This window comes from Struthio camelus, chromosome 12 (genome assembly GCF_040807025.1).
Source record: "Struthio camelus isolate bStrCam1 chromosome 12, bStrCam1.hap1, whole genome shotgun sequence".
Classification (NCBI taxonomy): domain Eukaryota; kingdom Metazoa; phylum Chordata; class Aves; order Struthioniformes; family Struthionidae; genus Struthio; species Struthio camelus.
In genome coordinates, this window is record NC_090953.1 from 20,532,189 (window position 1) to 20,544,599 (window position 12,411).

Genomic DNA, 12,411 nt, shown 5'->3' on the forward strand with positions numbered 1-12,411 from the left:
CTTTCTTAATTTGGGGGGGGAAGGGGAGTTACAGGAGGCACTCTGTCGATTCAGAGTAGCGTACAATTACAGATGATCATTTTCCCTTGCTCCAAGGAATATAAATGGTTCAAGAGATAAATGAAATCAAGCCTGTGAACGTGTATTTTATTATAATTTTACACATTACTTGGATATTTAAGCCTTGTTTATTGATCTAGCTTTTCTCGTTATTATACCCACTGGGTCCTCCCTTTAAGATTGCAATGATTAAGGCTCTCTTTGTACTTTAGGTACACTAGTTGTACTCTAGGTCAACTAAGAAAGTTTTCCATCCAAGTACTGAATTCTAGAAAAAAGAGAAAACGCCCACTATAAAGACAGCATGAAGGACTCCATAACCGAAAAGTTGATCTAAGAGAGTAGTTCCTTTAACTTAAGCAATAACCACCGCACCAAGGAATTAAGAGATCATAGAAATCAAGTGTTTTATTAACCAAAAGCTTCTCTACTACATACCTTAATTGGAGAAATATGAAAATGCTCAAAGAAGCTGAGTGCTGACAAGTCTGTTAGGGAAGACTCCATTAGCTCAGTGTTAAGTGCATCTACATCTTGCTGAATTAATTTAGACTGGTTTTACACAAAAAATGGCGGAGAGGGAGGAAGAGAGAAAAGAAAAACTTTTTAGGTCAAAGCTACAAAAATCAAACCCTTCTCTCTAAAGACAAAAAGCAAAAGATCCTATGCATACTGTAGGCTAATGGTCAGTTAAAAGGACAGCCATTAAGCCACTCTATATATCCAAAACTCATTTCATTCACCACCCTTAACACTTTGTAACCACAGTTGACACAACTGCACTATCAAACAAAGAACAAAACATTAAAAGAGCAGACAACAATTACACATACTCGAGCATCAGCCAAACTTGTAAATTACTAAGGTTGGAACCCAGCACTTAACAGTAATCCTAACGTTTTGATGAGAATTATCTTGACACATCCCTTCAATCACGTAACAAATGCATCACTCATCCATTTAAACTGAAACATTCAGAACATCACACCAACGTTACCATAAAGGACCTATTTCGGCAAAATCAGTTTCTCCCATACATTACCCTTTGTCTTTCAGCTTCTGGGTCTGTAGATGGAGTGAAAAGTTCATTAAGTGCTCCTAAAAATCCTTGATCAATTTTCAGTGCCATTTCCTGGATAAGAACCATGAAGTATCTAACAGGAAAAAAGAAACAGCTAATACATGTACAGGTTTAACTTAAATACCACATTATCCTATGTGTTCAAAGTGTTGCAATGCAATATTGCATAATAAGACTTCTTATCTACATTATCAACTGCCTATTTACAGTTAAGAGGCCTACCAGCCATGTGAAGTTATATACTACTTTTGTACATAAGTTATATACTACTTTTGTACATTTTGTACTACATTTTGTACATTTGTATCTTATGACACTTATAATTTACCTAAAAAAACATTAACCATCGCTAAAAACTTCCTATATTACATATCATGATTCAATATGCTCCACAGATCACATCACCTAAATAGCATATATCCTCATCCAATTCAATCTCTCTCCAAAAGTCATAGGATCGAGTATTTATTTTATTAAAATTCACTACCTTCAAATATTATATCCATATCAGTTTAGTACAAATACTTGCGTTATAAGCCTTCAGTAAAAATGATTTTTGTCTTGTTTTATACCATAAGAATTCAGCCAAAGATACAAACATATTAAATGAAAAATATACATTTCACAGTAAAACATACTTTATTTGGCTACATTAGAGACTAAATGATCTGTCTGTTGTTAGAGCACTGAACACACCCAGTCCAGTACAGCCACAGGGCAAGCACGCAACTCTGACACAAGATGGACATCGTTCTGACTGCTGAAAAACTTCCAAAACAGACCCTTACCTGGCCAGCCTTTACTTTCCAGGAAAAAAAAAAAAAAAAAAACTTCCTTCTAGAGCAATATTTTTCCACTGAAGATGTTTAAAACTCAACCCAAACAACTGATTTCAAGAGTAATTGGATAGGAAAACTTGGCCTTTAAAATAAGGCTCATTTCTTTAAAAAAAAAAAAAAAAAAAAAAAAAGAAGATTAAGTCTTTAACTGTATTACAACACACTTTTAAACTCACTTGAACTGCAGTACTTTGCTGTATTCGTTGAATCTAGTGATGATGCTGATGTCAATGAATGGTTTTGGCTCTAAATTGTAAAAAAAAAAAAAATAATACAAAGTGATAAATATATGCATAAAGAAAAAAAGACTTGTCACGTTACTACTTTAAAGTTCAATAAATTTGTTACCGTTAAAGGCTTTCACTTTACCTGAATCCAAAACAATTGACTTGGGAGGGGCTACAGGATGAAATACAACAGGAAACATTGATCCTGGTAACTGATTATCAACCTAAAAAATTATTACATAATAGAGCAATATTTTAATGACACAATAATTAAGACCATTTCCATTTTAGAAGGCTTGAGAAATTTGTTTACAGAGTGCGTTCAAGCAGAAAATCACTCATTTGAGGGGAAGGAGAAAAGGGGAGGAAGATTATGCTGAAATTATTTTAGGATGCTATTTGTTCAGTTATAAAAGGTCAGATGGTTGGAAGTCTCGCACAAGGGATGTTGAGACAGGTTCACATGCATTAAGATTTACTAAGAGGGTCTGTAGCTGATGGTATACATCGACTCTGACAGCAAAGTTACCTTCAGGGAAAAGTAAGAACTAAAGGAGGAGAGAGAAAAGGGAAAGGGACTCTCTCCAGAAGGCTGACCAGGAACAGCACAATGAGCACCCTCTTCCGGGGGCGCTCTCAAGCGCAGCAAGCAGTGACAATGCAGCGGAGGATTATGATGTTTTCCACCATGCTTTTCCTCTAGTACTACACACTGGAATCTGCTCAGACTCAGTATCGGTTATTTCTGTGTACATATCAATGCTATCAGCACTGACTGGAACATGCGAATCGGGTGCAAACATTGCACATTTATTAGTTGTTAAGCTTCTATGCAAATATATTATTGGATGCTATTTTTGAATATTTAAGTGACTTATCTACTTTCATCCACACTATGTTTGGTTTTCTCTTACATAAACTAAAACTTAAAAAAGGAGAGGCAAATAAACATTGAAAAAGAGGGGTGAGCCTCATGCCAGCAGTAGCTGCTTCCCAAGAACACCTGCTATAACAACACTGTTGGAGTTTGCAAGGCCGTGATAACACCCACACAGGAACAGTACTGTACTGCACACAGTGTAAGAACAATATAGGAAGAATAATGCCACAAAGCCTCTGGAAAGCACTGCCTCAGCGGCTTCAAGGAAACCTTCAAGATTTGTGAATAGCAGGTCCTTAGCGTTACTAAGGCTAAAACACTGAGATAATTAAGGTATCATGAAGCAGAGGCATTGCCCGACTAGAAATTTCCTAAGATACTTTTAGAGCATCTTCAAAACACTTTCATGATAGGTTCAAATTAAGTACAGCTACCATGGCAGCCTATTTAATCCAACACAGAGATTTTGTATTCTAATTTGAAGTTACACAGTGGCATACTAAAGAGCTCCAACATAGCATTTTATCAAAATTCTAGTACAACTTCAGCTCACATAGCACCAAACTACTAATACATGAAACTAAACGATGATGTGAAAGATTTTCCGGAGCTTTTGAATTGAGTGTCTTAACAGATGGACTGGATTTTTAGGTTTAGTTTAATTTCAATGGAACACCACTCAAGAAAATTTGACTATAATCATGCATTTAATCGTAGTCTTCACTCAAATAACACCTATAAGTTCAGAGAATCTGGAATAAAATTCTGAATATATCTGGCATTCTCCATTTGCTTTTGCTTTTTTTACCATGAAAAAGATACTTCGCAGAAATTAGCAACCTCCTTTCTAAGACTTACTTCTCCATAAATCCTTGGTCTTCACTATTGCAGAACATAAGAAAATAGTTTTAGCTAACAGTATTTTGTCCATTCCACTTTTATCCATGATTGAGATTCGAAGGCACTAAGTTCATGCAACCAGGGTAAACAGTACTTTTTTTTTTTTTTAAAAAGTATTTTTACATTTAGGAAAATAAACATTTCTGATGTGTGCTACGTTCAATGAAGTAAAAAAAAAAAAAAGAAAAAAATTCTCTTTAAAAAAGATCATTCTTTTTATAAAAAAAATTCTGTATTTCTTCAGATTTCCAGAACTCTGCAGAGATAGTACTTCTAAGAATAACTACTCTGCACAACACTTTTCATTTTGATCTGCTAGGTAGTTCTTATACTAACGATCTCTGTATCTCTAGATACGCTAGCTAGAATAAGATGTTACATGAGTACATACAAAATAGTGCTCCATTTTACACTAACCAACAATTTGGGGGAATTTTTTCCATACTACTTGCAAAACCCTGGCTAACAGTTCTGCACTATTTTTCCCACCCATGAGCATCCACAGCACTTCTGCTACCCTGACAACAGAGGGCTGAGCACCACATTTTATTAGATTTAGAAACACCTCTTCATATATATGAAAAAATAAAAACGTTGAAGTGTCCCTTTAGTTTATAGGGCGTTATGAAAGACAATACCTGCAGCCAATACAATTGGGCCCGTAAGCTTCTTTGATGAGGCGACTGTTTGAATTCAACCCGAATTCCTGACAGGAAGTTACGTCGGATGCTGCATCTGACTGGGAAACGCATTTCCATTGGCACCTTACTAAAATTGACCTGGAAACATAGCAAAGAAGAGCTGATGTATAGCTTAATGCAAGTCTGAGGAAAAATAATAAAACGTTATATTACTAGTAAACAGACTAGTAAATAAAACCTCAAGCTTTCATTACTTCATGATCACATGGCTACTGAATTAATCAAGTCAATTATCTGCATGGGAAGAAAAAATCCCATAAGCAGTTTGATGAGCATGCTATGCAACTGTTTTAATGAAGAACCTATGTGTTACCTTAGCAGCAATCTCTTAACAAACTATACGCTGTACAGGCATAATTGAAGATGTTTTCATGCAGTTGACTATTATTTTACCAGTTGATTATTTTACCATGATCCTGAAACACGTCTGAGTTATGAGAAGCAAAGCAGAAAAGCCATAAGGTATTCCAAGTCAAATACGATGACTTACAACTACATGTTCTTGATATCATGTACTTCAAATGCAAAATGATATCTATAAAACTTAAGTATTTATACAGATAAGGGTATATTATGTTTTTTAAATTAAACTATGATTTAGAAAACAAGGTGATTATGATACTATAAAATAGTTCACTCAAGCATTTCAATGCATTAAATAACTTGTGCTTGGAATACAGGTGTGCTTCATTAACAATTGAAACTTATTTGCTTCTCTGAGCTCTTTCAAGATTCTTGCAATGCCACAGGCTCCTTTATCGTTATAAGTCACGGGAATTACTTACAAGAAACTCAAAAGAAGATTTCAGCATAGAACCTAACTTACATCAACTGGAATAAAAGTTTGTAACTAACATGCACGTTCTAAGGAAGCTTTACCGCATACATGCTAAACTCTTCTCAAGATTGCTACTGAATAATAAAAGTCTGACTGGAGAATATCTCAATACTTAGAATATTCTACCACATAAAGTATGCACCATGTCCACAAAGTCTGCTTTTTGCTTTGTATTTCCATTAACGTGTCATCCATTCTTAATTAGCAAACCAGAAAGTATGACAACTGTTGCACAACTTCTGTATTTATTTAAATACTGAAACTCAAAACATACCTCAGTGTTGTTGTCTAGTTTATGCCAACCTGGATCACTTTTACACAGATACTTTTGATAAGCTTGTTCCAAAAGGTTTATTTGCTTTTGATTAAATGGTTTCCATTTCTGTCTAGGTTTTAGTTCCCAAACAACACCAGAACTGCAAGACATAACCAGGTCAAAGATTCAAATAAATTCAAACACTTAGAACTTTCTTATGCACACAAATCACACAAAAAAAAAAATCTTATCCTCATTTTGCAGACTTGAAAAAATCTATTATTCACTTCTTTGTAAAAGGTAAGAAAGGAAGCAGTTAATTTATTCAAATTGTACAATAGGAACAAAGACAAATTTTAATTTTGCTGAAAAGATCTCAATTATATTAACTTCATTTGAAAGAGCTTCCCACCAACTCAACTATACTGCTAAAATTTTAACGTGCTGTCAGATTTTGATTATTCAAAGTAATATTTAGGTTTCCAAGTGCTGTACCTAGTAATCCCTATGTAAGAGATTTCTTTTTTATTTTCATTGTTCACAAGAGAAAGTCCAAGACTGTGTATTGACAAGTTTATTTCTTGATCAGGTTGCTCCAGCTCTTCTGCTTGTCGTGCTTTGGAAACTAATGCAACATCATCAGTGAAAAGTAGCACTCTCTGACGTCCATCCAGGAAAGACACCCAATGTATCTGAGTATTTGAATTGTAAGCAAATTGGCCACACTCATCCTGTATTGAAAGAAAAATTTACAGGTGTATTACAATAGTAAGTCCATGATGATGCTGTGTGTGAACAAATAGACAACTTTACTGGCACACATACAAACCAGAATTCACATAATCTTTTTTGCTAGTTCGATTTATTGCATCATACTGATTTGATGGCAGCTTGTTTCCCAAACACTGGAAACAAGTGTTTTGGGAGGTTTTGTTTGTTTTTTGGGGGGGTTGGGGGGGGGGGTAAGAGAGAGGGGGGAGATGTTTAAGATTAGGCAATTCCAGCAATATTTGTGGATGAGAAGAATAACAAAGATAATTAGGAAACAATGGCCTCCACAGCAAAATAAGAGACTTAGAAGCTTGGGTGGTATAGGAGTAAGTCATTAAATTATAAATCACTAAACAGTAAAATCAGACAATGATCGAAATGCAAGGAATTCTTATTTGTTAATGTAATTGTGAGGCAAAATTGAGATACTTTTTTTAAAGCCCCAGCTAGCCCCAGCTAGTCATGAATGTAGCCATAATGATATATGGAGGAAATCACTTTCAATGTAAACTTAAAACATTTTAAAATGAATGCAAAATATTCTACAAAGCATTTATAGATTGGAATGCACAGTGTAATTGGGTAACTGTCAGAGCTCAGCTGTGATAAATTAAATCTCTTCCCAATATTACTGAAAAAAATCTTCCTTTCCTGTCTCTAGGTCAAGTTATTAGTATTTTCAATTTTTTATATCTTAATTCAAGGCCTAGCCAAAGAAAAACCAAGCCACCTCTGAAGAATTCAGAGTTTAGCAAACAGTGTGAGCAGGCTGCTGCTTAAGAGCCAGACCCGCAGGGCTTTACTTAGCCTACATTCCACTCAAGTGAGAAAAGTCTTCCCTCATCAGTGGTGGCTCCCCCATTACTTTAGAAAATACTTGCTCAGTACTGCACCTAGTTATATCTTCCCTTTTTCTCACACTCATTTTCGACCTTGATCATTGTTCTTTTGCCTCTACTTCATGTGTTTTCTTATTTTAATATTGTATGAGCTAAAAACACTGAAACAGCTCTTAGCAAAAGACTAGCAACTATCCACAAGGCAGGCATTTCCCATCGGAAGCTAGAGTCACAACAGTCAGGTTTTCGTTGTGACTTTAGGGAGATATTTCAGCTAAATGCAGCACTACTGCAAAATCAGCAAATTATTCATTCGATGTACCACGTAGATATTGCTACAGCTCTTGCACTTCCATTATTCTTCCTTCCTATCCAAGGAAACCATGGTGAAAATGCAGGCTGGAGATTATGTCCAGTCCTCCAATTATATTAATCTAAAGCCCTAAAATCTTTCTACTGGAAAGTAGGCCCAAAGATCTTCTACAAGACAAGATGCAGATGTGAAATTACTGGAGAAACTCTGTCCCAGATCATTTTAGACTTGTTACAGTCCTAAACCGGTTCAATATTTACTTCTCTTCTTTTGAGATGTACCTTAAGTAGGTCATGTTCACCAAAATTTTGGGAGTACACCCAAGTCAATTTTCTTGTTTTAGTTGGATCTGTCCATGCAAACAGGCATACTTGCTGTGGTTTCAGCTCCATTTCGTCTTGTAATCCACTGCAGGTTTTCAAAAAAAAAAAAAAAAAAAAAAAAGGGGGGGGGGGGGGGAAGGAAAAAAACAAAAAAAAAGGAATTTACAGCTTTCACTGTTTTTGAGACCAGTGCTTTAACACCCCTAATGTACAGTGGTGCAAGCCACCGCACAAAACGACACTGTCATATCCTCCACCCTCCTGCAAGGAGGCATGGAGAGCCTAAGCTACAGGCTCCCAACAAGTCGGCAGTAGCTGGGCTCCTGGCGAACTAGGAACTATCCACCCACTTCACTCAACTTTCCCAGACTTTTAAGATTGCTTAAAAGTGGGCATGAAATACATCCCTGAAAGAACATGATAAAGAAAAGGTTCCCCCCGCCACCGCCATTTTCATTAACATAATAGTAAGAAAGAGCTACTTTCTAAGGACAAAAGGGTGAAGTCTTTATTTCACATACCTCTGTTTATATCTGAGAGAGTCCCATGAAGTGTGGTTAACAATAAGAGCTGGAGCAGCTCCCTCGTGGTAATCGGAGAAGCTTATGAGAGCAGAATGTTCAGAAACGTTCACATCTACCAGTAAGCCTCCGTTCTGTTGGAGAGAGAGTTCAATATTTGTCCTATGCACAAATTCAAATTACAACAGACTAAGTCATTATTTTTAAATCAGTCTTACAAGTGAAAAAAGGAAGCATATTCCACATTAGCAACAGGTTTTGTTTTTTTTTTTTTTTAAAGTTCAAACACAGTGGTCACTGGCTTAAGACATTAGTAACATTCAGAAACTATATGTAGAATCAATTGAAAAAATATGCTTGTATCAAATTGGCTTTTAAAAATTAGATACTAACATTTTTTAAAGTTACTTTAAATATTTGGCTAAGTCCAGTAAAAGTATAAGCAGGCATTCTCTTCACTTTTTATTACAAAACAAAGTTACATTTAAAAACTGCAATTTCCTGCAAAATCCTTAAAAACTAAAAGCTACTCTAAACAACTGTACTAGAGTTTTAAAAGGTATGACAAATATAGCAACATCATACTAACAAACTGATCACTGAGTAGAGAAGTCTTGCTGATGTCCAATCGAATCATGTTAAGTGTTATTTTTAATGGCTTTCACAACCCTGCTTTCTTGCAAGGTATTTTCAAGAACCTTCTGAGATGTGCCCTCCTGCTGGATATCTCACAAGATGCCCAATTTTTCTAATTTGCTTGTTCAGAGGAGCTGCTTGGTGCTTTTTCCCTTTTGGATAATCTCTTTGGCTATCCTTCACAGATGTTCATCTACCAAGATAAACTGACTTTTTTGTTATGCTGCAAGGCCTGGGGAGAGGTGGGAGGAAACTCATCTGCCTTTAGAAAAGATGATCTTAAGAGATTCCAGCTCAAATGAGGGAGATGAGAAATTATGTTTATCGCTCTATGCAGCAGTAGGGAAAAAACTCATTACATGTAGGTCTAGAAAGGATTCTCCTGCAAAGCTGAGCCATCTACTGTTTTAGAATAGTGAAGAAAAAAAACACCATTGTAATTAAGTGTATCAACCGAACTCCAGATAACCGATGGCATCTTCTTCAGAAGAAAGAAATCAGAAAACTAATTTTTACTAATTCAGTAATAAAATATTTTAGCCATTAGTTTTATATCTTTAACATGCATTAGCTTATCAAAAAACCCAAGACACTGCATTTTAGAACGAGCATTTAAGAATTCTGCAGGTCCATAAGAAATACTCTCTGCAGAAAAACAGATGTTACAGCTGTAGCATATCATTTTTAGTTTAATATCAATAGAGCTGTCCAGCTTCCCATAAGCTTGTCAAATAATCATGTTAACTGCTTCAGGCAACTGTGAAAATATTAAGAACACTACAAACTTGATCTGCAACCTTTTTTTATACCACAGAACTTCAGTGCAGTGCTCCAGACCTTAGAGCACAAGGCTTTAATCCTGACTATTTTAAGGATACCACAAAGCTAAAATGAAACATAAAAACAGACCACACAAAGTCATAGTCTCACCAATTCTTCCAGTCTCAGCAGAGTACCATTGTCCTGGGTTTTAAATAAGAATGGTTTGGATGGGCTTTCAGAGCCAACTACTCTTACACACAGTTCACCAGATGAGTTCTCCGGCCAAAATGGGAGACACTGGAAAACAGGAAATACGTATTACTTCAATAGTTCACATATGTTCAATTTAGTAAGCCAGTAGTAAAATAAATACAGTTTTGAGTGACTAAAAGTATTTCAAATGCCTTAGTGCTTGCCCCAGTGACATATGATCTACTTTTCGTAAGTTATCTCAGCTGAAGAACTTGATTCAGTTACCAACCCAGGCAGCCTGTGCGGTTCAAGTTGCCCTGAGACACATGAAGCAGCTGCATCAAGCCGTCAGGAACGACGGAGCATCTACAGAACTTACTTTCTTGAATAGCAGCTAGGGACCAGCTATTTGTCTCTGAAAACACTCAAAGGAATAAAATTGAAAAATTACCTCTGAAGCTGAGATATAATTCCATTTATTAGTTGGAAAAGAGCCACCAGGACCAACTTCACCAACTTCCAGTTCCAGAGAAGATTTGTTTGCTATTGTGTAGAATGGTGTGAACGTAACTATCCTGGTAAGGTTAAAACTACTTATTTTGATGCTAACTCCAACCTGTTGGACAAGGACAATTTGATCAATCAAAGAGAACAAGCATAACCGCATAGGCAAGCTTAAGAGAAAAGTCAGGAAGGAGGAAAAGCAAAGCCAACACTACTGTGATTATGAAGGCTAGCACACAACTCTCTGGTTCCGAACACTTGCAGCAAAAGGATCAAGCAGTACGTAGCACAACCCAGGGAAGCATGCAACACAGCCAACACAGCGGAGAAGAAAAAAAAAAAAAAATCACATAACAAAAAAACCCCACAGAGCTGTAGCTTTTTTTTTTTTTAAACCAATTTAGAAGAGTAAATCAAACTAGAACCTCTCTACAATAAAACAAGGCAACAGTAGTCAATGATTATATCAGAGTTCAGTTAAAGAGTATGTGGAATCAAAACTGCCCATGTATGTGCATACTATTAAGAATTGTGGTTTTCATTCTACTTAGTCTCAGAGACCTAGTCTTAGAGGAGGCTGCTGAATGAGGGTCTAAACAGGGTCTAAACACATCTAAAAAATTATGAATTTTGAATGTGAATTCTTATAATCATCTGTATTACAGGAGTTCACCAGTACATTTTTGAACAGCCTAACGCTAGATACTTAATTGTTACATAGACAGACATTTACAAATTATACTGCAGCTTCCCTGTTGGTGAAATTAATTCTTATCAGGTGACAAACAGCATAAAAAAATCAATCTGTGGCATAAAAAACATTATCCTAGACATATTAAATATTTGAATAGTTAAAAGCAACTTAAGAAGTGGAAAATAATGGCTTCAAAGAAACAGCCACCACCAAGCCAAAAATACCCCAAGAAAACCCCACAAGTTACAGAGGCATATCTTACCAGATAATCTCTGTTATTAGCTGAACATCTGACACATCCATAGCTTCCTACGGTATCAAGGGAAAAGCTACTGGACCAAGTGCTAGTTGAAATACATAACTGGATCTATACACAAAAAAAGGACAACTTTAGTAAATTCATTTTAATTTTACAGTTCATACATTATGGAGCACAATTTTTTCCACACATCTAGAAGACATTTAAACGCTTTTAAAACCTAAAAGTTAAGATAAGCTTAGGCATGTAGTCTCACTATTCTCATTTTGCTTTATTGGTCTGTGCTTGATGCCTGGGAAAGACGATATTACAGGAAGACTGGGGCAGGAGGAAGGGAATAAGAAATACAGCTTAGTTCTTTTCTTCAAAAGAGGATTTTAAAAAACAACAACAAAAAAGGCCACCCAAAATAAGCATACCTTATTTTTACTAAAAATATTTTTCTTCTTAAAGGAGAACAAAACAATATCTCTGTAATCGGCTGGATGCTTCACATGAGTATCTTCAGCTCGATACTGGAGAACACGGGAAGTCTTGTTGATTAACCAATAAGGACTGAACACAGACAAGATCATACGACTTCCAATTCGTCTGATATGTATGTAAATATCCACTGTCATCACTTCTGCAGAATGTGATGTGAAACACACTGGAAAAAATTCAGGCATCCCATCACGAATTTTAAGATGTCCATTCCAGTTTTTGCCCTGGTATTTTATCAATACAAGCTCCATTAATTCTCCATTGATTCTTGCATGAAAAACATCTGCAGCACTCCCTTCTGGCAACTCACGAGCTTCTGCTGTTCCCTGTAC

General features: G+C 36.0%; 1 protein-coding gene across 5 annotated transcripts in view; it reads right to left on the bottom strand.

Moving 5' to 3' along the window:
- Window positions 1-12,411, bottom strand: part of VPS13C (vacuolar protein sorting 13 homolog C) — a 100,388-nt gene that overhangs the window by 20,907 nt on the left and 67,070 nt on the right. For all 5 annotated transcript variants that reach the window (XM_068958197.1, XM_068958199.1, XM_068958198.1 and 2 more), the window contains 13 exons: window positions 12,016-12,405; window positions 11,600-11,704; window positions 10,591-10,755; window positions 10,116-10,244; window positions 8,550-8,683; window positions 7,987-8,113; window positions 6,278-6,513; window positions 5,801-5,942; window positions 4,626-4,766; window positions 2,350-2,431; window positions 2,157-2,226; window positions 1,103-1,214; window positions 499-612 (listed from right to left, as the gene is read on the bottom strand). In XM_068958197.1, the coding sequence (XP_068814298.1) occupies window positions 499-612; window positions 1,103-1,214; window positions 2,157-2,226; window positions 2,350-2,431; window positions 4,626-4,766; window positions 5,801-5,942; window positions 6,278-6,513; window positions 7,987-8,113; window positions 8,550-8,683; window positions 10,116-10,244; window positions 10,591-10,755; window positions 11,600-11,704; window positions 12,016-12,405 (1,947 nt within the window). The remainder of the gene's footprint in view (window positions 1-498; window positions 613-1,102; window positions 1,215-2,156; window positions 2,227-2,349; window positions 2,432-4,625; window positions 4,767-5,800; window positions 5,943-6,277; window positions 6,514-7,986; window positions 8,114-8,549; window positions 8,684-10,115; window positions 10,245-10,590; window positions 10,756-11,599; window positions 11,705-12,015; window positions 12,406-12,411) is intronic.